Source organism: Alternaria rosae (assembly GCF_020736505.1).
Source record: "Alternaria rosae strain MPI-PUGE-AT-0040 chromosome Unknown BKA58scaffold_3, whole genome shotgun sequence".
NCBI lineage: Eukaryota > Fungi > Ascomycota > Dothideomycetes > Pleosporales > Pleosporaceae > Alternaria > Alternaria rosae.
In genome coordinates this window covers 1,601,880-1,626,378 of record NW_025763572.1, presented here as the reverse complement: position 1 = coordinate 1,626,378, position 24,499 = coordinate 1,601,880, and the positions used below count along the sequence as shown (strand labels likewise).

General features: G+C 53.3%; 6 protein-coding genes across 6 annotated transcripts; 5 read left to right on the top strand and 1 right to left on the bottom strand.

Moving 5' to 3' along the window:
- Positions 1-2,995: 2,995 nt before the first annotated feature.
- On the top strand, positions 2,996-5,343 carry BKA58DRAFT_125638 (ferric reductase). Its single transcript, XM_046164274.1, has 4 exons — positions 2,996-3,814; positions 3,867-3,928; positions 3,975-4,572; positions 4,661-5,343. Exons 1-4 carry the CDS (start codon positions 3,178-3,180, stop codon positions 5,134-5,136), a joined length of 1,773 nt encoding a protein of 590 aa, XP_046027625.1. The 5' UTR covers positions 2,996-3,177; the 3' UTR covers positions 5,137-5,343.
- A 2,578-nt stretch (positions 5,344-7,921) lies between these two features.
- BKA58DRAFT_437619 (uncharacterized protein) lies at positions 7,922-8,683 on the bottom strand (the record flags this gene model as incomplete). The annotated part of the gene is made up of 2 exons (XM_046173503.1): positions 7,922-8,416; positions 8,471-8,683. The coding sequence occupies 2 exons, from the start codon at positions 8,681-8,683 to the stop codon at positions 7,922-7,924; spliced, it is 708 nt and encodes a 235-aa protein (XP_046027624.1).
- Positions 8,684-9,845: 1,162 nt separating this feature from the next.
- On the top strand, positions 9,846-11,428 carry BKA58DRAFT_334950 (carboxypeptidase-like protein A4 precursor; the record flags this gene model as incomplete). The annotated part of the gene is made up of 2 exons (XM_046168232.1): positions 9,846-10,440; positions 10,489-11,428. The coding sequence occupies 2 exons, from the start codon at positions 9,846-9,848 to the stop codon at positions 11,229-11,231; spliced, it is 1,338 nt and encodes a 445-aa protein (XP_046027623.1). The 3' UTR covers positions 11,232-11,428.
- A 2,832-nt stretch (positions 11,429-14,260) lies between these two features.
- Positions 14,261-16,384, top strand: BKA58DRAFT_380204 (elongation factor-1a). The gene is made up of 5 exons (XM_046169884.1): positions 14,261-14,369; positions 14,484-14,554; positions 14,611-14,666; positions 14,891-15,026; positions 15,086-16,384. Exons 1-5 carry the CDS (start codon positions 14,365-14,367, stop codon positions 16,189-16,191), a joined length of 1,374 nt encoding a protein of 457 aa, XP_046027622.1. The 5' UTR covers positions 14,261-14,364; the 3' UTR covers positions 16,192-16,384.
- Positions 16,385-17,286: 902 nt separating this feature from the next.
- Positions 17,287-19,000, top strand: BKA58DRAFT_125391 (uncharacterized protein). Its single transcript, XM_046164269.1, has 2 exons — positions 17,287-18,849; positions 18,900-19,000. Exons 1-2 carry the CDS (start codon positions 17,322-17,324, stop codon positions 18,947-18,949), a joined length of 1,578 nt encoding a protein of 525 aa, XP_046027621.1. The 5' UTR covers positions 17,287-17,321; the 3' UTR covers positions 18,950-19,000.
- Positions 19,001-20,082: 1,082 nt separating this feature from the next.
- Positions 20,083-23,973, top strand: BKA58DRAFT_125468 (uncharacterized protein). The gene is made up of 3 exons (XM_046164271.1): positions 20,083-20,431; positions 20,508-23,512; positions 23,564-23,973. Exons 1-3 carry the CDS (start codon positions 20,220-20,222, stop codon positions 23,860-23,862), a joined length of 3,516 nt encoding a protein of 1,171 aa, XP_046027620.1. The 5' UTR covers positions 20,083-20,219; the 3' UTR covers positions 23,863-23,973.
- The last annotated feature ends 526 nt before the right edge of the window (positions 23,974-24,499 follow it).

Sequence of the window (24,499 nt, the reverse complement as noted above, 5' to 3'; positions counted from 1 at the left end):
TCGGAAGAGGGTGACCGTGGATCACAAGAGTTTATTGTGGTACAATTCGCTGCACTGGTACAGCTGGCTTGAAGCAACATGATGTCATAAAAAGCGGAGGTAGCCACTCGCACAAAGCTCCGATGGGCAAATACCATCATTGAAGATGTGCTTTGTCCTCAAGCCTCGGGGCTGCGTAAAAGACATGTCTCCCTCATGTAGATTGTCTTTCGTCGGGACGTGAGGCATCCGAGCATCGTTCTCTGACTGTATGCTAATCACAGGTCGGAAGATGCTACTTATATCTTCGTGTCATCCTGTTGGGTCCCCGGGGCGTTATATAGAGGCCCAGGAGTGTACTACGCGCCGGAAACAGATGTGCAGTCAGACTTGCGTTTTGAGACAGCTGACCCCCAACACAATAAGCCTGCCCCTATAACGTGGCAGATGCCTCTGTCTCTGCGAACACCACACAAGACGCCTGCTAGAGCCGTAACTGCCCATACCCGCATAAGCGTCATCCGAATCTCCTAGCGGCAATGTTTGCTTCTGACGTCGAAAGATGCGGCGCGGATCCTGTCAGTCATTCGCGTGCTCGTCGATCCAGGAACCGATCCGCATCGGAAGGATTTCGTGCATACCAAGGCAGGTCATCCTACTGGCCGGTAAGCGAAATGGTGAGCAGCGAGCAAAACGAACGCGGAAATTAAGAACTGCGCATTGAGTCTTGGAGGTGGTCAAAACACTGCTCAACAGCTGGTTAGGAGCGGTAAGAAATAACTCATAAAGCTGGTTGCTGGGCTGTGCTCATTCGTCGACGACTGGCAGATCGCGATGAGGGGTGCGGAAGTCCAAACACACAGCGCCTGCTCCGAATTGCGTGACTATCGATAGCTGCGAACGTCTACGCTAGGTCCACCTCAGCGCTTGCGTACTTGGTAATGGTGTCGCATGTCAGACGCTGCGAAGTGATTGTAACGTTGGGAAGTGATTGCCTTTCAGTGAAGGAAGATGAAAGGTGCCTGTCCTTGAAACACCGTCTTGGGGATCGTTGACGACGTTTCGACATCGTGGGGCCTAGATGGACCTCGTCATCTGTTTGAAACAACGGCAATCTGACAGTTCCTCAGCGGTCGCAGTGACAAGCCTGGGTTTGCCTGCGGCGAGAGTGAACATGAAGCTGTCATATGTGATCTGTCCTGCGACTCGAAGGGAGTATGGATGCACGTGTGCCTCTGACTCGTATTTTACAGCGGCTGTACTATGGAGTGTTCCGGGTTAAGTCATCCTCGAAGCCATCAAACGCAAAGGATAGGAAAAGCAAAGACGTACGATGGGCACAGGCTAAAGTGTCAAGACGAACGTCCGTAGGTCCCAGCCGTTCGTGTTGAGGACTCTGGACGCATGGTGGCGTCGTCGGTGAATTTGCAGTGGAGCATAGCAGCCGCTCTAAAATGGGGGCGCTGAGCATGCGTAATTTGCAGAAGCAGTTGATAGTAGATTGCGATAACAGCTGATATGGATGCTACCGCATGCGCACTCTTTCTCAACAGCCCGGTAGCAGACGGCGGTGATTGTGTGAAAGATCTAGAATCGCGGCCGCAGCACGAACAGTCCCAGCACTTGCGGATCGTACTGCTGCCCCGAACCATGTGGAGAAACAATTACCCTCTCGAACCCAAGGCTCGCGTCAAATTGCCTGCGAATCTAGAGTGCTTCAGCATGTGTAGGGTTGCTGAGACACGCCGGCCCGATATGGAGTGACAGCTCCCAAGGACTGGGCTACCGGGCAGAGGTCAAAACAGACGGTTGGAGCGTCCGCAAGACGGGACAAATGAAACAACCAGTCATGCATTGCATGGGGAGCCACGGCATGATGCCAGCGGGCATGAATTGTTTGAGGTGATGCTCACTCAAGCGCCGCCGGCGTACCTCTGTTCCCATGGTAGTCAGCGGTCGAATCTGCACGCTGGCTGATTGCAGTATGTTTACGTGGTATATTTACAGTGACGGAGGCCGATCACGGCTGCAGTTTCCACGGGAGTGAGATAATTCAGGGCACTTGATAGAACTACAGCATTGGCAAGCCATCGGGGAGGTCTGCCGCGCGACGAAGTGGGCCAAGACGAGGCGTTGCGGAGACGGTCCTCGTCGTCGCGGAAAGATGATGTAGGGCCGTTGCAGGCTGGGGCGCAGCGGGGTGAATGGACGCCAAGGGAGTGTTGCAGGAGCGGCGGGCGGTGGATCCCTGTTTGGCGTGCCGCTTGTCGTTCAGCAAACCAAGAGGACCGCTATGTGTTGTTTTGAAGCTTCCAGGCCTCGATGACGCAAGGTGTGGTGAGAGTGGTGGTGAGTGCGTGGATTTGTTCGGAGCGATGAAACGCCCTGTCGCCTAGGGCCTCGCGTGTGGCGTGGGACCCCCCGTTTCATCGCCCGGTCCCCGAATAGCAGGCTGCGCTGCGGCGGCCAGGCGGGCGCACGACAGGCTTCCCCCTGTCACTGGCGTCAGGCACTCCCTCCAATCCTGCATCAGAGGCCGCGATAATCAAACTCACGCATTGCTCCCCTTCTACCCACACGCCCGCTCTTGCGTAACCTTCTTCTTCCCTTTACCCTCACACTCGCTCACCACACGTCACTCTTTTATCGCCTCGGTCCGTCCTGGTACTTACCTTCTCTTCGTCGCTCCGCGTGCTAGTCGTCGCCTCCCCGCCGGCTCTTTGCAATATATCCCCTGGTTGGCGATTTTCTCTCGAGGCCCTATCACCGCAGCCCATTTCGCCTGCATAACGGCTACATACCATCAGCTGCCTTGTTTGCTTTATCCCTGTTGATTAACTCGCCCAATCTGGATTCTGTCAACACCACCGGCGACGTCAACTGAGCCTGCATTGCGCCTGCCGTTAACCCTGGCCTCCTGCGCCCAAAGCCAGCCCGCCCAATCTACTATAGTGAAGCCGGTCACAACGCACGACCACATCATCGCCACGATCGGAGTGAACCTCTAGCCTACTCTCGCATCACCGATTCGGAACAAGTGCCGTTGTGCTTCTTCCCACCTACCCCCGTCTGTCGTTTGCTGGCCAAGACAGAGTCCACTCTCTCAACCCTACCGTCCTGGATCCTTAAAGCACTCCTTCTAGACCGCGTCCCCTCCCCCTAAGACTCCTACTTGTCGCCTACCTCTCCATCACGACAATGTCTCTCGTCCAAGCTATGGGTGGTCTCTCCAAGCGTGCGGGTCATGGAGAAGAAGACCCAACTGCTGGTCTTGAGAACCTCGACGTCCAGCACTACCTTGGATACATCTGGTGGATCATCGTTGTCGTCTTCTTCACGTACCAAGTCATCCTCTTCTTTGTCCGTTACATCCGCACCGTCACATGCTTGAACAACGAAACGCAACGATACTTCGCCATCCCCAATAGGACCTACGCAGCTTTCAAGAAGCACTGCCTCGATGCGCCTCTATTCCGCACCCGTCACCACCGCGAATTCAAGCTCTCTTCCGCCATTGGTGTTGGAACTCTACCTAGCCGTCTGCAAAGCTTCTTCCTAGTCGGCTACTTTGCTGTCAATGTTGGCTTCTGTGTCTGGAAGATCGACTACAGCAGCTTTTCAGCCGGAGCCGGTGAACTTCTCAGCCGCTCCGGCATCATGGCTGTCATCAACATGATCCCCTTGTTCCTACTTGCTGGTCGCAACAACCCCATCATCAAGCTCACCGGCATTTCGTTCGACACCATGAACCTCATTCACCGTTGGTTCGGACGTATCGTTATTCTTGAGGCCATTGCCCACACCGTATGCTGGATCGCCAACAAGGTTCACACCAGTAAGTTTGCTCGGTCAGACATGTTAACATCGCAATGCTAACAAATTTGCAGAGGGCTGGGGTGCCGTACAAGCCTCCATCACTGGAAGCGAGTTCATCATGACAGGTTTCATTGTAAGTCATGTACCAATCCGGTTCCAGCAATGTCTAACATTTACAGGGCACTGTCGCATTCGTCTTCCTCCTGATTCAGTCCCCCTCTCCAGTGCGTCACTCCTTCTATGAGGTTTTCCTGCACGGCCACATTGTCGGTGCTGCCATCGCGCTCGGCGCCGTATGGGTCCACCTCAAGGAGCGCCCGCAACAGTTCATGCTCTACGGCGTACTCGCTCTCTGGGTCATGGAGCGAACCTGGAGATTTGTCCGCCTCGTCATGCGCAACGTTGGAAACGGTGGTACCGGTTGCGATGTTGAGGTTCTCCCTGGAGACGCCCTTCGTGTGACCGTCCGCATGGCTCGCCCATGGAGGTTCCGCCCCGGTCAGCACGCCTACTTGTACATTCCATCCGTCGGACTCTGGACCAACCACCCCTTCTCTGTCGCTTGGAGTGAAGAAGAGGAAGATCTCACCATTGCCTCGTCCGTCGCCGATGAGAAGGGTCTTCCCATGAATCGCCAAGACATCCTCGAGCACCACAAGACCAGCATGTCTTTCATTATTCGCCGCCGAACTGGATTCACCGACAAGCTCTTCAAAAAGGCCGACCTCTCCGCTGCCGGCAGATTTTCCACTTCGGCTTATGTCGAGGGCCCATATGGTAAGTACCGAAGCTTGTTTTCCCCAGACTTTTCAATATCGCTTATATTAATCCAATCTAAACAACCCATGCTAACATCATGTGACAGGCGGTGAAGACCTAAGCTCTTATGGAACCGTCATGCTATGGGCTGCTGGTATCGGTATCACTCACCAGGTTCCCCACGTTCGTGATATCGTCGCTGGTTACGCCAACGGAACCGTCGCCACCCGCCGTCTGACACTCGTCTGGATCATCCAGTCACCCGAACACTTGGAATGGATCCGCACATGGATGACACAAATCTTGTCCATGCCACGCCGTCGCGAGATTCTGAAGATTCTGCTCTTCGTCACTCGCCCCCGCAGCACCAAGGAGATCCACTCACCCTCTTCCAGCGTTCAGATGTTCCCCGGTCGTCCCAACGTCCAAGCCTTGGTCGACCAGGAGATGCAAGAGGGTATCGGTGCTGCCTGTGTCAGCACCTGCGGTACTGGTGGATTGGCGGATGAGCTTCGTCGCTCTGTCCGCAACCGCGAGTCCCAGTGGAACGTGGACTTCCGCGAGGAGTCTTTCTCGTGGTAAACGTCTCCTCTCCCTATCCATCTCCGGTCTCGCCATATGGGTTTACCCTGCGTCCACTGATCTCTAGCCTTGCAATCAATCGTGTTTGGAAGGACCAATGTTGGATCTAATGAGGACATGCTTGCATCTACTACTTCGCTGTATACATTACATTTCGTTTCTTTACCGCGTCATCTTTTGATTTGGTCTCTTTTTACACTCCTTGTATCTTATCCTGTGGAGCAGGCACGAAGACAAAATATTCATGTGGTCGGGCGCGCCTTCGGGCTAACTATCAATGTTATCACGTCACCACAACGGTTCCTTCACGAGCACGGCGATGCTTGTTTGGTGTTCAAGGCGTCTACTTTGGCTGATGGTGTACATATCTCTACCACCTCAGAAATCATGACAAGATAACAACGATTCGATCTCTCATCGCTCTTTCCTGACATGACATACCCTGGTCCTGGTAGTGACTTGCATTAGCGTTCTTGTTGGAAAGTGAATCTCATGCCCCCTGCTGCGATCCGGACACCTGTCGCACACCCTGACATGGAGCATGCGTAAATCGACGGGACGATACCGCATCAACAACATCTCCCTTACGCCTTCGCTCGACGGCTGGTTGTGGGTATTCTGATCCCGCCGCAGCCAAACAACTACGACGCGCGTCCGCCGAGCTAACAGATCTCCCCATCACGAACGCTTATCTGAAACCCTCGAACAGGATCGATTCCGCGTACTCTTATTCGACATCTTCTTATGATACTTCAGCGACCGTAGGCCTCCGGCGCTTGCGACCCGCGCGCTGTGCGTTTCTAGTGCGCCTTCCCGTGTACAGGAGCGCTGGGAGATACAACGGCCCGGATGTTTCAGAGCGCCTCATTCGCACTCAACAAGTCGCTGTAGTTCATCCGTAGGCATCGATGCTGGCGCGCCTTCATGCTGCACTGCATAGCGCTCCTCCAGTCGCTTTAGCTCCATTGCGACTCGGACGACGTGAGGAGATCCGAAGGTGCGCGAACACCCAGATCGCGGCTGAAATCGTTGCATGAAAAGAACGGAAGGCTTGCAGCTGAGCGTACAGATATGTCGATCGTGTTTCAGTTCTTGACAAGATTTCCGCGTCGCCATGCTGGTAAATGTACATCGTGCTGACGCAGTACGTATGTTGGTCTGCACTGCTTACGTATGGGTAGTGTCAACTCCATTGATTCGATCCCAACAAACGCCATCATCGCAAGAATACGTAGATCAAGATGTTAGAGAGGCATCCGAGCAAATCTAGCTTGCAGTTGGCAAGGGTGATAGATCCCGATCCTGAGCTGGTATAGCTGCAACCGCCTGCGACCGGGTACTTCTCGAAAACCTACTATCAAGTCACATCATCACGGTATCGAGGCTATTACGTACCTTTGAGTATTCCTCAGAAGGATTCGGAGCAACGCATCGACCTTGTAAATGTTTGCGCAATCGCTCCCGCATCATATTGTCACCTCGCATTGATCTCATAGGCACTGCAGCTAGATTTACTACATTCCATTCGTAATCACAGTTTATCGAACAATTCAAATTCCGAACGGTGTATCCACCGTTCTTGGACAGCCAACGATCGCAAATGATTCCTGTATGTGTCCGGAATTCGTCATACCGTACTAGAATCGAATGTCGTATTTCTCGTACACCAAGGACATGGTAGAAGTATGATTGGAAGAACCAACTTATCCGTCTTGGAGAGATATCATAACAGACCTTCTATAACTACACCTCCAAAGCAACCGGCTCTTCATTGAACCCCGCCTCTAGGCCCCCATCGACTCTCACAGCTCCTTCAGGATCAAGACCTGACCTTCAACACGAGCCATCCTGCATCCTCAATGTCCGCATTCCCCATCCGTGCACCTCCCGTAACTTCACATGCGCAGATAAGGTTTCCATCCAACCACAACCCTACTGCTGCACTGCGGAAAATTTATCATGTCTTTGTCAGATGCTCCCTAGGTCGTGATAACTGATGTTCGTATGACGCTTGGCTAATATTGAAGGATTGCCCACGAGGATGAAAGAATGACCTCGGGTGCCAGGGGCCTCTGTCGGTTAATAAGTTGACCCGCAACGGATGCTGTCCAGGCCCAGAACTTATTCCTACTTACACACAGCACATCACACAAATCGTCCGTTACCGTCCTTGAACATCGCAACCCATGAGCGTCCTTCATGTGCGACACACGGCAGATGAAGAAAACACCATGTCGCTATCTGTGCGCTACCCGCCGCAGGCGAATGTATGCTGTGCGAGTGCACGGATGGGGGAATGCAATATAAGAACAGCCAGCGCGAGCAGGTTTTTGCAACCTGGCTCAGGAAATGCTCCGTCGCTACCACTCTTTTCGTCAACGGTTATCGCGTGCGTTGGGCGGGGTTGCTTCATTTAATGCTGATAACACGCGCATGACGTTGTGGGGTGAGGTATATTGCTCTGCTTTGGCGAGTTTCGTTGGACTGGGTAGGTGTTGCGGTAGCGAAGACACGTGGTAGGTATGGCTGTTGTATGTTTTTGATGTGATAGGGAGTGATTTCTCATACCGAAGTAACTTTTGATCGCGTAATTCGTAGTGTTCAACATTTCACCTGATAAGCAACACCTTGCAGGCGGGCTGTGAACGAGCAAGTTGCTTCTGTGCTACGCTCTCGGCGACTGCGGACGAAAACCGTGGATAAGAGTGACACTATCGTTATGGTAGTCATCCAACCCAAAGGAATGTTCCGGGAATCATTCGTTCGTCGCGTCTTTTCATGTTCATTAAACTGCTTCCGGGCTCTCATGCGTGGCAGCGTCCTCCATCTCGAACCTTCTCTGTATTCCCTCCCAGCCTTTCCTCACCACTTCCGCCATCACTCGACCCATACTGCGTTCCTTCCCCAGTGTTTCCATTGCCTCGTCCACGCTCACGAGATGACTCTCATACATGACTTCCAGTTCATCTACCCCCGTGTTCTCATGGTGTCTTGGTTCGTATCCCTCAGGTTCTTGTTTTATCCTTTCTCGTAGAGAGAGATTCTGTGGGTATGCCGGCGGCGGTTTGTACACAGCGCCGGCTTCCGTCTCAAGCAGGGTCTCGAGGTTCGGAGGAAGTGTCTCCGCGATGTACCAGTAGATTATGTATTGTCGCGTACCGAGTGGCATGAGTTGCATCGAGACTGGTTCGGCGGTCTGTGGAGAAGCGTGTATGCGTGGGTGGGCTTGCGGTTGCCGGTGTACGGTGGGTAGAGGGAGAAGACGGTTGCGGTAGCCCGACTGTTCGTACCATTAGTACGTATTCTGCTGCAAGGATCCGTCTATGTCGCGTACCTCTTCATAGCCTTCTCTTTCTGCGCCTGTGCCGCTCTCCTCACCGGCGTCGCGTCGTCCCTTGGGTAAAAAGTAGAACTTTCGTCCTCTGTGAACGCAACTGCATATCACCACACGACTCGTCGCCAGGTGGAAGATCGCGACGCCACCTCCGACTACAAATTGGTTGCTGTCGTAGTGCGCGGTATAAATCTCAGTCTTGCTTGCGGACATTGTCGGTCTTGGTGATTGAGGCTGAGGAGTGTATGTCTTGGACGGAAGGAGGCCACACATGGGGATTGTGGAAGTAGCTCCTGCTTGAAGAGCGGCCTTCAGGGTACAGCGCTGTTACCTTGCGCCGGCGAGCGGCCTCTTCGGTGTGTCACGGCCATGATGGAGGCTGTCATAGTTGGTGCCTAGTATACGTGTGTCGAATTGAAGGAGAGGTATGGTGGGGCTAGTGACGTTTGGCGGTGCATGAAGAGTAGCCCCGCGCTCTAGCGCCAATCGCTCAGGCCTATCTTTTGTTGAGGTTATTTTCTTTAGATTTTCTTCGCCCTCCATCAACAGTACAACTGGCCTAATGGCCCAATGGCAAGGCGCTTGACTACGATTCGTTCGATATCAAGAGATTCCAGGTTGTAAGTAGATCCAAGAGCCCTCGTTCGAATACCGACGCTGACATCGCCAAAAGCGACCCCTGGTTAGGTCACATAACAGCTCTCACGAGCATTCTTTTTTTGCCGTTTCATGCCTCCGTAGCTTCCTTTTTACCTGCCGGTTTCCTTCTATGACGGGATGTGGTGGGCAGAGGCTCTTTTTGCTTGGCTCTGCTTGTACCCAAAGTACAACTTTAAAGTAACGCAAAACTCAGTTATATAGTAGCAGTTACGACGTCACAAAACCAAGTAACGCTTCCCACATCTTTCCCGTCGCTCTTGTAATACTAGCTTCTGAAACAACAAGATTCAAGTCTTCTCTCAGTTCTTCACTATTTGTGTACGATGGCAGCGCTCAACAAAACCAGGGACCGCACGGAGGATGATTCGCAATCAGATCAGTATACCCGGAGTGAGGGGAAGGCGGATACGTACCATGTCGCACTCCTTGGCGGCGAGACCAGATCAGGAAGCTGGTGATATCCCAGGTACCTCAAAGTCTCGGCGTCTTCTTGGCTGCCGTTGAACGACACTCCGCATACTCGTTACGAACCAAGCGCCGGATGTCATGGCGATATATCTGTGCGAGATTGCGAGATGGACTCAAACCGTTGCATCATCGTTTGCTTGGCTCCATCGCACGATAAGGTTCTGACAGCGTTCATGAATGGGTATATAATGTCTTCGGACAGACCGCGGAGGCTTCTTGTCAGCACTGAAGTCGACTCTTGTGCATCATGAAGTGGACAAAGGTGTTGCTGGCCGCTCAGTTGGTTGCTGCGAATCCCTTACAGCCTCGCGACAGCTCTGTGACCCGCAGTGCTAAAGCCAGCTACGATGGCTACCACGTCTATTCAGTCACACCGTCTTCCGCTGACGAGGCTCGTGATCTCGGGAAGCGCTTCTCCCAATACCACACTCATCCCATTCGCGACACCCTTTCTGTCGCTATTCCACCAGAAGAGGTCGACGCATTCAACGCCCTGGGTCTGAAGGCTCGCCTCGTCAATTCCGACTTGGGCCACTACATACGCGCGACCGACAAAGAAGCGGTATATAAGAGAGGTTTGCACAAGCGTGGCGAGTTGCCAGATCTCTCTTGGTTTGACACCTATCATCCGTATGCCGACCACCTCCAATACTGGGATGATCTAGTCAAGGCATTTCCGAAGAACTCAGGGAAGTTTTCAATCGGACAGAGCTACGAGAACCGGACCATCTGGGCATTCCACCTTCATGGAGACGAGAAGAAAGGTCACGGAAAGCAAGAAGAGAAGCCAGTCATCCTTTGGCACGCGACAGTCCATGCTCGAGAGTGGATATCGACCATGGGTAAGAAGGTGCATCGCGACTCATATGAACCACAGCTAATTGTCATAGTTATTGAGTACCTGGCCTACCAGTTGATCGACGGTTACAAGAAAGGTGATGCCAATGTGACCACCTTCCTGGACTACTACGACTTCTATCTGGTCCCCTTCCACAACCCGGATGGCTTCTTGTACACGCAGACCAACGACCGTCTCTGGAGGAAGAACCGTCAGCCACGCCCGAACATCAACACTACCTGCCTAGGTACTGACGGCAACCGCAACTGGAAGTACGAATGGGATGCTGAGCCGCCAGAGGGTGGATCGACACCTGACCCTTGCGGTCAGACCTACCGTGGAGAAGCACCAGGTGACACGCCTGAGAACCAAGCCATGGACAGTCTCTCAGCTCAACTATCGCAAACAGGCGCTGGTATTCGATCATTCATCGACTTCCACTCGTATGGTCAGCTCATTCTCACTCCCTATGGCTTCTCGTGCGACCCGCTACCCGAAACTCTTCCTCGCATGCTTGAAGTTGCTGGTGGTACTGCGAATGCCATCATGGCTGCTAGCACTAAGAACAGCACGTATGAGTTCGGTCCTGGGTGCCAGATCCTTTACTTCTCAACCGGTAACTCGAGAGACCACCACTATGCTGTGCATGGCGCAAACCACTCGTGGACGATGGAGCTGAGTCCTCAAGACCAGGCGGGTGGCGGCTTCGTCCTGCCGCCAGAACTTATCTGGCCGGTTGTGAAAGAGCAATGGGCTGGACAGCAGTGGCTTTTGAACGACGTGTGGGTAGACTAGGCGTAGGTGCCCGAGAGTTGAATGAAACCTCTATGACAACATAGCTCCCAGGACTGAGATGATCTAGTCAAGTTATGTAAGACACGACTATCACGGTGTTGTTATAAACTCCAACACAACAATATCGAAACATGAATGTCTACCGCATGTCTTACGAAGCCACATGCTTCAATGAATTTCAGCCACTAGCCTGCGTCACGAACAAAACGCAGTAGCTATATGTCATTCACGAACCAAGACATATGAGAGAGCTGCATCGAGGTAGTCAGAATGTATTCGAACCCTCTCGACGCTGAACACGGCCTCACTACTAGCATCTTGCGTGAAATCCCTGACTGAACGGTGTGAGTAATTTGATCGACCAAACACTTTTGATAACATTACAAATTAGCCTAGCCAATCATGGTTCTTTAGAAGGGTCGCGATGACCGCTTTACAGTCGCTGCCACTGTTTGGTACTGATTGTTCGACGTATGAACGACGAGAGGAATAATTCCCATCGTAGACGGCACAATTGGCCCCGGAAACCTCAACTTCCACGCTATTTGAGCGACTTATGGTAGTTGACGCAGTCGGAGTTGAATCAAGTGTTACTATCACTCTGGCTTCTAGACTGCGGAGCATGGCACCCTTGACTGTAATCCTTTGTAGGTGATGGAGCTGTTGCTGCCAATCTATCGGGTGGCTATTCTTGTCCAAGAACTTATAATATTCTTTGCTGAAAGTGATTTCTTGGCGTAGGAGGCGCAACAGATCGCACGAGATGGCAAACATCCTTTCCGTATTGTGCCACTGAAACTCGTGAAAATCGATGAGTGCTAAGGGTGGTTAGTGGAGCGGTGAGCTCTGAAGACATTTGTTCACTGCTATCGCAGCCTTAAGCAGCGTGATGACGAATGTATTGGAAGTGTAATGCATTCCATCGGGTCTGGTTCGGAATCGTTTCAACGGCTGCAAGAGGCATAATATGATCGCGGGTACAGTCTCAATGCCGGCGGAACGCTATACTGCCGTATGGGGTAGCGTATGGATGCAGATGGTACTTGCGTATCTTTGGTATATGCTCATCGGGTAGTAGTTCCATCGCTGTACAGTTCTAGAGCTCAGAAGATGATAGAAGAACCATGTGTGTAGAGAGAAAGTTTTCTAGTCTTATTGTAAAGAGAATGGGTTGTAGAAGCACGAGTTATACGTTGGCCTATAAGTTGCGGAGACTTGGTACGGTCTAATAGTCATGAAAAAGATCCTTGCGTCGAGACGCGTCTAGCATGTTGCGTGGCATCCAAGCCCTGGGCGTGTGGGCCTTGCTCCGAAAAACCTTCCAACGAGTGTGCGACGATTGCCGTGATCCTCTGTCCTCCCATCCTCGAGCCGATGTAGCCCTCTGATACTCGCGGAGTATTACCAGTGGGAGCAGCCAATGAGCAGCACTCATATCCACAGCGCTTCACCAACCTACTATGCGTGGAGGATAATAGCATTTCCGGCAAGGTCTCCTCACCTCGATCAAGGGAAAAAATAAACACCGCGAAGCCTACAATGGCGCTACATCCGCTCATTTGCGTATTGTTGTCCTACTATAGGCCTTAGGCCTATTTGCCTTTTCCTTGTACGAAGTTTCGTCCCCATCCAGACCAAGGAGTGCTTCTCTCTTGTCTTGTTGTATTGTATGGGTACGCGCGATCGCAGTAAGAGGGTGTTGTAGGGTCGGCAGGTTTCGTTTCGGATGCGTGGTGGAAAGTCGAGGTTCGGTGTCGTCAATGTGGGCGAGTGAGCCTAAAAAACGACGTAGCGACAGCTCCTTGAAGTCTTCGAAACCTGAACATTAGCCATCATCATTTGTGTATCATACCATACAAGATCCTGCTGATGGTGTGAAGAGAACAGCGCAGAGTGGCGAATATATCGAATACGGCGAGTGTGATGGTTGGATCCTACTTCAAGTGTCGAGCTTCTTCTGATACACATGACCTCGCCTCATAGAAGGAGAAATCTGAACAGGTCTGCAGCCTACATCAAGATAAAACCATGCAAAGTAGGTAACCCAATATCAACGTAGGCTCCAGGGTGTTCAGATTCTCTCCCTCCTTGGATAAGGCGGCCTGTGAAAACGAGCTGAACGGCATGTCCTTGGTGACCAGGATTGCCGGTGAAGCTTTGGAAGTTTACCTTTCCTCGGAGTCAGAGTGAAATGCCTGTACCGTGTCGGGGTGCCAATAGATCCCCTCGTAGCGGGGTTCCTTTGAGCAAGACCGATGAGTGATGTAAGGGTCAGTGGAATTTCCAACTGCGGTACGTCCGGTAAGGGGCGGTGTTTGAACAGCTCGAAGGACGGTTCCACGATAGTTGGGTGCGCCAATACTGGGCGTCTGCGACAGCGCTTGTGAGTCAAACCGGGCCCCATTGTTCTGGCTCCATAAGCATCAATGCCCAAGGTTGCGGTAAAAGCAATAGAGGGAGTGGCTAGCAGCGGAGAAGAGAAATTAAACACGGTGGTGTGCATGATCTGGGCGGTACCATCGACAAGGCCACAATAGACTCCGCTTGTAGTGGGGCTGGGTACACAATATGATGGCAATCTTAGTACCCCGCCAAAAGTTTTGCAGTGCGGCAAAAGTGACACCGAGGTGGTTTCAGCGCGAAAGCTGCATGCTGGATTATTCTTCAAGGTAAAGTCGATCGGAAATGAAGGTAACAATCGAGCCTTCTGCAAAAGCAAAAGCTGTAGTGCGTAGGTGACGCGGGTCAACTGGTACGAAAAGGGCTGATGGACAGCAATGACGATGCACCAAAAGACTCGCGTGAGGCAACTGCGGCTGTGGCGAGCTCACAGTAGGCGGTCAAGGCGGTTGGAAGGGCTCCATGGCATGTGGGCCAATGACGAGGACCCGTTTTGCCTCTTTCACAGTCGAATTCGTTGCAAGTGAAGGAGTTTTCGTAGCCCAACGGGGGGCTAGCGCCTAAAACTAGCACGGACCCACTCAGCCCTCCAAGTATATTAGCAACACCCAGCCCCTCCATCGCTCAACTTTTCTTCTTCGTCCAACTCATACCTTACACCGCGCGCTGTAAATCTGAGTATCAAACAACTTCCCCTCACCACCACCAAAGCAAACCACACAACACCGCCAACATGGGGTAAGTCATCTCCCCCGCCTTCTGCCCCAAGTCTCTGGAGCCTCGACATCGGCCACTCCAGCAGCCTAGGCCGCCACCTCTACCCTCAGTACAGCTCACTAACAATGTCTGCAGTAAGGAGAAGATGCACATTAACGTGGTCGTTATCGGCCACGTCGACTCCGGAAAGTCCACCACCACCGGCCGTAAGCCCTCCCTCTCCGAACGACTGCGGGGTCACACAACTTACAATGGGATACAGACTTGATCTACAAGTGCGGTGGTATTGACAAGCGTACTATCGAGAAGTTCGAGAAGGTACGGCATCACTCCCTTTTCACATGGGCATCCGCGACCATCCAGTGCACCTTTGAGCGCTCAGCTATTTCCGGCTTATCGCGATGAGGGGCATTTTTGGGTGGTGGGGTTGTGCGAACTTTTACGCGCTAGCGCTAGTCCGCATGCGGCTTTCGCGAACCTCAACACCATGACGCACATCTAATTTTCCCAATTCGGCTTCAGCCTACTAACAAACCTCACAGGAAGCCGCCGAACTCGGTAAGGGTTCCTTCAAGTACGCATGGGTCCTCGACAAGTTGAAGGCCGAGCGTGAGCGTGGTATCACCATCGACATTGCTCTCTGGAAGTTCGAGACCCCCAAGTACTACGTCACAGTTAGTATGTGCTTCCAGCGAACTCTTATCATGACGACGTTCAGCCGCTGACTCTTCATTTAGTTGATGCTCCCGGTCACCGTGATTTCATCAAGAACATGATCACTGGTACCTCCCAGGCCGACTGCGCTATTCTCATCATTGCCGCCGGTACTGGTGAGTTCGAGGCTGGTATCTCCAAGGATGGCCAGACTCGTGAGCACGCCCTTCTCGCCTACACCCTCGGTGTCAAGCAGCTCATCGTTGCCATCAACAAGATGGACACCACCAAGTGGTCCGAGGAGCGTTACCAGGAGATCATCAAGGAGACCTCCAACTTCATCAAGAAGGTCGGCTACAACCCCAAGCACGTTCCCTTCGTCCCCATCTCCGGCTTCAACGGTGACAACATGATTGAGGCTTCCCCCAACTGCCCCTGGTACAAGGGTTGGGAGAAGGAGACCAAGGCCAAGGCCACTGGTAAGACCCTCCTCGAGGCCATTGACGCCATCGACCCTCCCAGCCGTCCCACCGACAAGCCCCTCCGTCTTCCCCTCCAGGATGTCTACAAGATTGGTGGTATTGGCACGGTGCCCGTCGGTCGTGTCGAGACCGGTATCATCAAGGCCGGTATGGTCGTCACCTTCGCTCCCGCTGGTGTCACCACTGAAGTCAAGTCCGTCGAGATGCACCACGAGCAGCTTGTCGAGGGTGTCCCTGGTGACAACGTCGGCTTCAACGTCAAGAACGTCTCCGTCAAGGAGATCCGTCGTGGCAACGTCGCCGGTGACTCCAAGAACGACCCCCCCAAGGGTGCCGAGTCCTTCAACGCCCAGGTCATCGTCCTCAACCACCCTGGTCAGGTCGGTGCCGGTTACGCACCAGTCCTCGACTGCCACACCGCCCACATTGCTTGCAAGTTCTCTGAGCTCCTCGAGAAGATTGACCGCCGTACCGGAAAGTCTGTTGAGAACTCTCCCAAGTTCATCAAGTCCGGTGACGCCGCCATCGTCAAGATGGTTCCCTCCAAGCCCATGTGCGTTGAGGCTTTCACTGACTACCCTCCTCTCGGTCGTTTCGCTGTCCGTGACATGCGTCAGACCGTCGCCGTCGGTGTCATCAAGTCCGTCGCTAAGGCCGACAAGGCCGGCAAGGTCACCAAGGCCGCCCAGAAGGCTTCCAAGAAATAAGCGCTCTCTTCTTGGGTTGCTTGTTTCTCTTCTTTCGTCTCTAGATACCTGGTTCTGGGGATGTGGTTGCTTCGGAAAAGCTGTGATGACTTTTGAAACGTGTCATGCATAACGGTCTGGGGTCCTGGCGTCGTCCTTCCATAGTTTCCATAATGATCTGAATGAAAACATGGGTGGGATATGAACAATAAAACTTCTTCTGCCTTCGTGAGTGACTCGCTGGTGTCTTAACTTGCCCCTCCTTCGGTCATTGCTTGTTACCTCGCCCGACTTGGTTGATCCATCTCATCATCATTGAGGTTCCCACCAGGGGTGGTTACAAGTTGTGTCGCCCTCTACAAAATTAGCATGAAGCTAGGCGCATACATTAACTTAGAGACCGTCTAGTTGTTGGAATATAATAGCATGTATGCGGCACACGTTATAGCCGCCCCAGTGCTCCAAGGATCCAGGCAGGTTTCGCCGTGGACTGTGGTGAGCTTCTCTAACCGTATGCCTATCCTGAGCTCGAAGGGGTTGAGATTCGCTTCTAAGGCTATCCTATTCAAGGAAAAAACCGAACACCCTGGAGCCTACGTTGACGTCAGGTCACCTAATTTGCGTGTTTTCGTTATGATGTAGGATGCAGAGCTGTTCAGATTTTCCTTGAAGAAGGTGAGACTGTTAGATGTGGTGCGTGTGGGAAGATATGGCCGCGCTGGTGGTTGAGCGGTGTCGGAAGCAAGCATACCTATAGCAGCGCACGCTGGGCTCACATAATACCGCTACAGGATCAGGTCTCTCGCGTGGGCTCAGATTCATAGCAGATATACTATGTCTTTACTGTAGAGTGCCTTGATTTTCAACTGGTGGTTGTGCCAAAGTGTTTCTAAGATTGGATAGACGCTAGGTATCCAGCAAATGCGCAAGCTTCTGTAGACTTACGCCAATTTCGCAACACAAAATAATCCGTTGCATATCATATGCCTTCTCGCATTATCGGGAAAGAACTTGGCAAATATCGTGGCTGGTTGATGGCTTCAAGGAACGACCCACTCTTTTGGATTTAGCGCTGGCCATGACTTACTAGCCACATCCAACTTGCTGTTGCTTTAGGTACGTCCTCACGTTACAATCTCTCTACAGGAACAATGTCAGCAGATCTCTTTGCAGAATTCGGAGCAGAGCCCGCTCCTAGTCAACAGCAATCGCAACCTGCAGCCACCACCAGGACAAATGCACCTGCAGCGTCAGACTTCAACTTCTTCAACAGCCTGAGCAACGCCCCGAGCTTAGCAACACCGTCGCAGCAACCTCCTCCAACGAGCAATGCTCAGAACTTTGCTTCGAATTCCGAACAAGCATCCACGACTGAAGATAATGACGACTGGGGCGATTTTGAGGGCGGCTCATCTCTAGAACCCGCTCCTGCCGCCAAACAAGATCCGTTTGCGTTTGCATCACCTCCGGTCTCCCAACCACAACCGAATGCATGGAACATTACCTCAACTAATCACGATCCCTTTGCATTTGCATCGCAATCACATCCGCAGCCGCTGGAGCAGACATGGAATCGAGCGCCGATTGTGAAGGCTAAGAAATCAGCTGACCCAAGCGTATTGTTCGACGCGGAAGATGATATTGATGATGACGACTTTGGCGACTTTGAAGGCGAACAGGAAAGTAAGACGCAGTCTACGGTACCCGTGGCATCGTCATCGGCGATTGTGGACCTACTAGGCGACATAAGCATAGCACAGGCTCAACCACCCAGCACAAGTAGTAGAGAAACTACTAACGCAAGTCGGGGTTCAAAGCTTCAAGCGACGACGAACAAGAAACCCGGCACAGGCTTTGGTGCTGTGGCAAAACCAAAGCAACCCGTGTCGCCAACCGCAGTGGCTCAAGAAGATGACGGATGGGATGAATTCGATGACTGGGAGGCGTCCATTCCCAGTAAAGCACCGAGCAAACCCGAAGCTGTGAAGTCGACTAGCAATGCCGAGATGAATATCACGCCAGCTCCAATACTTTCCCCTACAACAGCAGATCCGCAGGCCGGCGAACTACCTCCTACAAACGTGCCACCGCCCGGCGTGTTACTGTCACTTTTCCCGTCTCTCTTCGCCGAAGCACAGGAGAAGTTATTCAAGCCCATGGCAGCCCAACCTTTGCCCATGAGAAACAAGCTACTGGCCGAGCCCGCGACAATTGCCTACCTTCGGGGCTATCTTATCCTTGGCAATGTCGCGGCGCATATCATAGCAGGGAGGAAACTGCGCTGGAAGCGAGACCAGCATCTATCCCAAGGCATGCGAATCGGCCCCGCGTCATCACGAGCGACTTCAGGGATGAAGTTGACGGGCATCGACAGGGGCGAGAATATGAAAGAAGAGCGAGAGGTTTCCGATGTGGTCAGAAGCTGGAAAGAGCAGGTTGGACGACTGCGTCATGTTGTGTCTGGCGCAAATCAAATCAAGGCTGGCACTTTAGACCGAGGACCAGATTTGCAAGAGACGATGCCAGTAAAGACACTCAAGCAGTCCGAGGGTGGTATTCCCGCACGGCAGCCCTGCATGCTGTGTGGACTGAAACGAGAGGAAAGAGTGACTGCAGCGGATATGGCCACGGACGATAGCTTTGGCGAGTGGTGGATTGACCAGGTCAACATGCATCGAGGTGTGTCTATGAAATAGCCGTGATGAAGACGATTGCTGACTATAGACTAGGCTGTAGGAACTTCTGGAACCAGCATAAAGACACACTCCGACAACACTGATGGCCTGAGGCTCCCTGGGCCTACAGGATGAATGCATGGGTACAGCACACGGCATGCATAAGAGCGATGTTCAGCCAATGGTGTTCTCTGGGGTATGCGGAGCTAATCACGGTGGTCGCAACCTGCACGACTTTCTGCATGACGAGCAGAGAATTCAAAAGCCTCCATTGAGCACAAGACATGTGTTACTTTCAGTCCCATTGTATACATTGTTGCTGGAGTGGTAATGGTATAGAGTGTTGTTGAGGGCATGCTATGACGACATGGACGTCGGCTAGATTGGCGGAACGTTTGCTCTTTGCGCAAAGCGATGGAAGAGGCGGCAGAGCAGCACATGTCAGAAGGAAAGGCTAGCGGAGGCTTGTCGGACGGATGATGACAGGTCCGGCTGGGGAAGCTTGTGTGGCACAGTGGGATGCGCCGCAAGAAGCATTGTACATGGCAAGCATGGTAGACACTAGGTTTCAGCTGAGCAAAGCAGATTTGGCGTCTTGTGCAACCTTGACGTCTAGCGTGCGGTGAGGCAGGCGTGGAGTATGATGATGGTGTCCCGCCCCAGTCTATGGTAGATCAGATCTCTGGTAGCGTCGAGGGCGGGTGGATCGTCTGTGCACTTCGCGGGGCCAGCGTAGGCGCAATGCAAATAACGCCGTTGCCGTCTCGAGTCGCATCCATAGTGCGGGCGACGTAACTACATGCCATTCACTGTACACGCCCACTGATCATCGTTGACTCTAGTCCGCTCCACGCGTCGCATTTCTTACTGAACAGCCGCTTCCGTCGCAGGTGATATCCGACCCAAGCCCCCAGCAGCCCTGCATCCCCGCCAAAGCCTTTGCACCACCGCCCGCCCGCGCATCTTGCACCCGTACCCCAGAAGCGATACCGCCGCCGCCCCCAACGCGACACCCGGGTCAGTACACATTGACTTGTGTGCCTGTAGACCAAGACTGGCCCTCTCGTCGTCATTCGCTGCGTGTAGTCTTACCGAGCCGAGACAAGTGCCCAGGCCTGGGAACAGGCGCTCGTACGCCTCAGGGAATGAGCAGGCCAAATGATCATGGTACGTCAAGTGACCCTCTGCCCCGAGTCGTGATGCCCACGACTGCCTCCAAGGCGTCTGCATCTGCCACCGGCGAGAGATGGCCAGCTTTGTAAGCTTCACCGCTCAACATGCACCACGGCTTGTATGCACTGCGAGAGAAACGACTAGATAATAGACATCCACCTTGCCTGCCACCTGAACCAGCTACTGCTCTTCTGCAGGGAAATGCTTGCTGACGCCCTCACCCCGCCAGGCTCTCTACCAGAAGAAGCACCCTTCGACTCGTTCGCACAGTCGCAGCACCTCTCCGAATATGCCCCGCTGGTCAAGACGAAAAGCACATCCAGCCTGCTGAGCTGGCGGACGGGGCCTCCGCCACCCATCGACACGGCCAAGCGCCTGAGCATCGATGCAGGGCAGCTGGACCGCATGGCAAGGTGAGTGCAACGTGCGAGAGGCTGGGCAGGCAGGAGCTTCCTCCGGTTCGTGGGTAACCGCTGACACATGCTCCAGGTCGCCCATTGTGTCTGAGCATGAACACGGCCTAGGGTCTTCAGGCCTGCGTCGCATTCGTCAACAGCCAGGCCCACGACAGCTGCAGACGACGCAACGAGCCGCTTCGTTGAATATCGCTACTCCTCCAGTATCGAGGCACCCCTCAGAGTCCACGCCCACAGCGCCCGCATCACCGACATTCGCCTTTGGCGAGGACCTCACTCGTTTCCCCTCGGAGTCTCTGCACTCGTTCTCGTTCGCGACCCAATCCGAAGAGTTTATACACAATCGCCAGAATGTATTGAAGCGCTCCATTGAGTTCATGCGAGACAGGCTGGGCTGGGCTGCGACCAATCCCGGCATAGCCAACGCTCAAGCTAAACTCAGCGGCGATCAAGAAGTGCAGAGCATGATGGAGCTTCTTACCCGGGCAAACCTCATAGGACAAGACGGCACAGGAGCCCATGGGCTGGGTGCTTTGGGCCCAGTGACAGGACCCGCCGACATGTCCGGCGAGAACCCATTCGAGAAGGGATTCACGGTCGATCGATCAGCCAGCCCAGAGAGCATGCTCGAAGCAGCGAGACCCCCAGTACACAGGGCGACTCCAATCGACGTAGCCGACAACAGCAGTACATCAGACTCTCGCGAGGGAAGAAGCTCATCGAGTACCGACTTGACCTCCGACGAGTCGAGCACACGCGTAGCGGCAGCCTCTCCACCTCCACCTTCCTCGCAGCCTGCGCGACCCCAACGAGCCGCGCTGAAACGTACCCTCACCGACGTCGCGCCTCTTACGATACAAAGTCAGCTCCACGATGCCTTGGCACAGCCATACCGAGTCGGAGACCAGGAGAAGATTGGAGACCTCGTTTCTCCCGCGAGCATACCAACTCTGCCACCGAGTTTCAGCAATGCACCAGGGCCTCACTCTGCGGGCTCAGCGCCGCATGGACACGGAAGCCGACACGCTCCAGCAGCACAGGCCATCTTTACGACCGAGACAGACACACCGTGGACCATCACATCCGCAAACGACTTGGCATGTTTGGTATTTGGAGTAACAAGAGCCGAGGTCCGCAAGCTGGGCATACTCGAGGTCGTTCGTGAGGACCGTAGGAAGTGGCTCGAGAGTAAGCTGAAGGATCCTGAAAGCGGCTCCAAGAACGCGCCGTCTGGAGTATCGGCTGCCGCAAACAATCTGAAGGTTGGCAGCGGTGTCACAGCGCGGTTACTGAGCAAGGCTCCATCACGAGTGACGGCCGCGAGGAAAGCGCAAACAGACGACGGGAGTGGATCGTCATACTACAACGCGAAGAAGACTGGCAAGCTGAACCATGAACACAAGGGCTCAAGGGGCGTCCTACTATGTGGAGACGTTATTCCGATACAGAAACGCAATGGCTCAACCGGATCTGCCAGCTTGTGGGTCAAAGAGAAGCGGGGCAGTCTCATATGGGTGCTTGAAGAGATCGCCGAAGACGTCGTGTACATCACGGTCGACGAAACAGGCTGCGTATCCAAGGGCTGGGGCGCAACGGAAGCTGTCTTCGGGAGCGATCGGTTACGGAGGGGCATGGATCTCAAGCGTCTCATACCAGGCATACCACGACTTCGAGGAACAAACACTGGAGTGCTAGACTACGACTCCATTGACGAGTTCCGCAGCTACACAGCTCGCACGTCGAACAGCATCAATATACCAGTGACTGTGGAAGCCTTGCCCGGCGAACCAACCTTCCGCATATCTAGCTTCCCTCACATCGCCGGCATCATTGTGTTGTCGTCCGACGACCTCAAAATTACGAGTTCCAATTCTGTTTTCTCCGCGGCTCTGTTTGGGCAGCCGCGACCTGAAGGTATCCATGTCAGCAAGCTCATACCCGCGTTCGACAAAATTCTGCACGTCATGACAGATGAGGACAAGATAGAGTTGGTTGACGGGATCGTCATTCCCGAACACAGCTTTCGTCGCGCACGAGCCCTGCTTGCAATGCGAGAAGGTAGTGCAGATGCTGCAGCTATCTTCCTGCGACCAAGTGGTCTGCCAGCCTTACATCGCGACGGCTCAGAAATAATGGTCGACGTGCAAATGCGAGTCGTGAAGAGCGAAAAGTCACCCCGGTTCGATGAGAACGTCATTGAAGAGGAAGATGGGTCACCAAAGCCAAACAAGGGTCCAGAGCTGGTCTACGCCTTGTGGATAACATACTCCAGGCAACTACATGCTGCGAACCACGGTATCGGCCCAGTGACTCCCCTCATGTCACGCCCACCCTCACCCCGCCAACCGGAGCCAGGCCAATCCAGTTTCTCCGTGCCACAAGAACCGGAATCACATCAATCGCAAGGAACGCCACCTGCAGTGTCACTCCTCACACAGCAGATTCAAGAAGCCATGCGGCCTAATACTCCGCAACAATCTCAGAAAGGAGCCATGGCACCGCCACCAGCACCTGCACAGGATGAGCCACCCCAGAAGAAGACTATCAACGATTTTGTAGTGTTGGAGGATATGGGCCAAGGCGCCTATGGGCAAGTCAAGCTTTGTCGGTACAAGAAGAACAGCAGCAAGAAGGTCGTGATCAAGTATGTTACGAAGCGACGCATCTTGGTTGACACGTGGACACGCGACCGAAGGCTTGGAACTGTGCCGCTCGAGATTCACGTCCTGGACTATCTCCGCCGCGACGGCTTCAAACACCCCAACATTGTAGAAATGGCCGATTTCTTCGAGGATGACATCAACTACTACATCGAGATGGTGCCTCACGGTCTACCGGGCATGGATCTCTTCGACTATATTGAGCTGCGTGTCAATATGGAAGAAAAAGAGTGCCGTAAGATCTTTGTTCAGGTCGCAGAGGCGGTACATCATCTGCACACTAAAGCAAAGGTCGTACATCGAGACATCAAAGATGAGAACGTCGTCCTCGACGGTGAAGGCAACATTAAGCTCATCGACTTTGGAAGCGCAGCGTACATCAAAAGCGGACCCTTTGACGTCTTTGTAGGCACAATTGGTATGTTTCCCGTTATTCTCGGATCCTTATGGCCATACTAACGCTCGTCAGACTACGCTGCCCCAGAAGTCTTGGCTGGAAAAGCCTACCGCGGTAAAGAACAAGACGTCTGGGCCCTTGGCATCCTCCTTTACACCATCATATACAAAGAAAACCCGTTCTATTCCATTGACGAGATCATGGATCATGATCTCCGCGTACCGTGGGTCATGTCGGAAGAGAGCATCGATCTTGTGCGACTGATGCTAGATCGAAATGTGGAGAAAAGGATTACCATCAGCATGGTGCTCGAGCATCCTTGGTGTAAGGGCGCTGGTGCTGGCAGTGGGGTGGGTGGAGAAACCGCCTGAGGACCAAGACGAATGGGAACGAATATATGGAACGACTTTACGATCTTTTGCATGTGGACGGACTAGGACTGGTTATGGGATGGATAAGGTCGGGCGCACTGCTATAGAGCGCTTCTCCTTCTACTTCAAGTTACACATTGTTCGCAAAATTGCGCTATAAGCGTTACGGCATTGTTTGGTAGGGCGGGAGATGGAAAAAATGAATACCCAAGATCCTTGTTTTCACATATTGTTGCTCAGACAGCGTTTGTTCTGTCTGGAACACAGTGACGCGATGGCCCCGGCGCCAATTTGTGGGAGGCTGGTTCCTTCCCCGTGATGACGTCTGGTATCGGTGACGGGCAACTCCTGATCACGACCTCCAACGAGTCTCAATCGTAACCTTGAACAGTTCTCGCGCAAAACGAAGCTCCATGGCCCATCACACCCGTCACAAGTAGTACATACAGCCTGTCTGCATAATTTCCAATGCGTCCCGCCGATCCGTGTGTCAGCGCCACGCTCAGTATAGCGTGGCAAGCCAACAGTACAACCTTCCATGTACTCAGCCCCAGAGGCTGAGGTACCTAGCCTCCCTGTCCCGACACAGACAGGTCTTGAGCCAATAGCAATGTAGCGCCACAGTCGTGCCACACGT

What these genes read in the sequence shown, in the direction of transcription:
- BKA58DRAFT_380204 (XM_046169884.1), top strand. An exon ending in CTATCGAGAAGTTCGAGAAG is followed by an intron (nt 14,667 to 14,890) that starts GTACGGCATCAC and finishes CAAACCTCACAG; the next exon opens with GAAGCCGCCGAACTCGGTAA. An exon ending in CAAGTACTACGTCACAGTTA is followed by an intron (nt 15,027 to 15,085) that starts GTATGTGCTTCC and finishes CTCTTCATTTAG; the next exon opens with TTGATGCTCCCGGTCACCGT.
- BKA58DRAFT_125468 (XM_046164271.1), top strand. Translation starts at nt 20,220, where the DNA reads ATGCTTGCTGACGCCCTCACCCCGCCAGGCTCTCTACCAGAAGAAGCA. An exon ending in CAGCTGGACCGCATGGCAAG is followed by an intron (nt 20,432 to 20,507) that starts GTGAGTGCAACG and finishes CACATGCTCCAG; the next exon opens with GTCGCCCATTGTGTCTGAGC. An exon ending in CGTCTTTGTAGGCACAATTG is followed by an intron (nt 23,513 to 23,563) that starts GTATGTTTCCCG and finishes AACGCTCGTCAG; the next exon opens with ACTACGCTGCCCCAGAAGTC.
- BKA58DRAFT_125638 (XM_046164274.1), top strand. Translation starts at nt 3,178, where the DNA reads ATGTCTCTCGTCCAAGCTATGGGTGGTCTCTCCAAGCGTGCGGGTCAT. An exon ending in TCATCATGACAGGTTTCATT is followed by an intron (nt 3,929 to 3,974) that starts GTAAGTCATGTA and finishes TAACATTTACAG; the next exon opens with GGCACTGTCGCATTCGTCTT. An exon ending in TTATGTCGAGGGCCCATATG is followed by an intron (nt 4,573 to 4,660) that starts GTAAGTACCGAA and finishes ATCATGTGACAG; the next exon opens with GCGGTGAAGACCTAAGCTCT.
- BKA58DRAFT_125391 (XM_046164269.1), top strand. Translation starts at nt 17,322, where the DNA reads ATGTCAGCAGATCTCTTTGCAGAATTCGGAGCAGAGCCCGCTCCTAGT. An exon ending in CCAGGTCAACATGCATCGAG is followed by an intron (nt 18,850 to 18,899) that starts GTGTGTCTATGA and finishes ACTATAGACTAG; the next exon opens with GCTGTAGGAACTTCTGGAAC.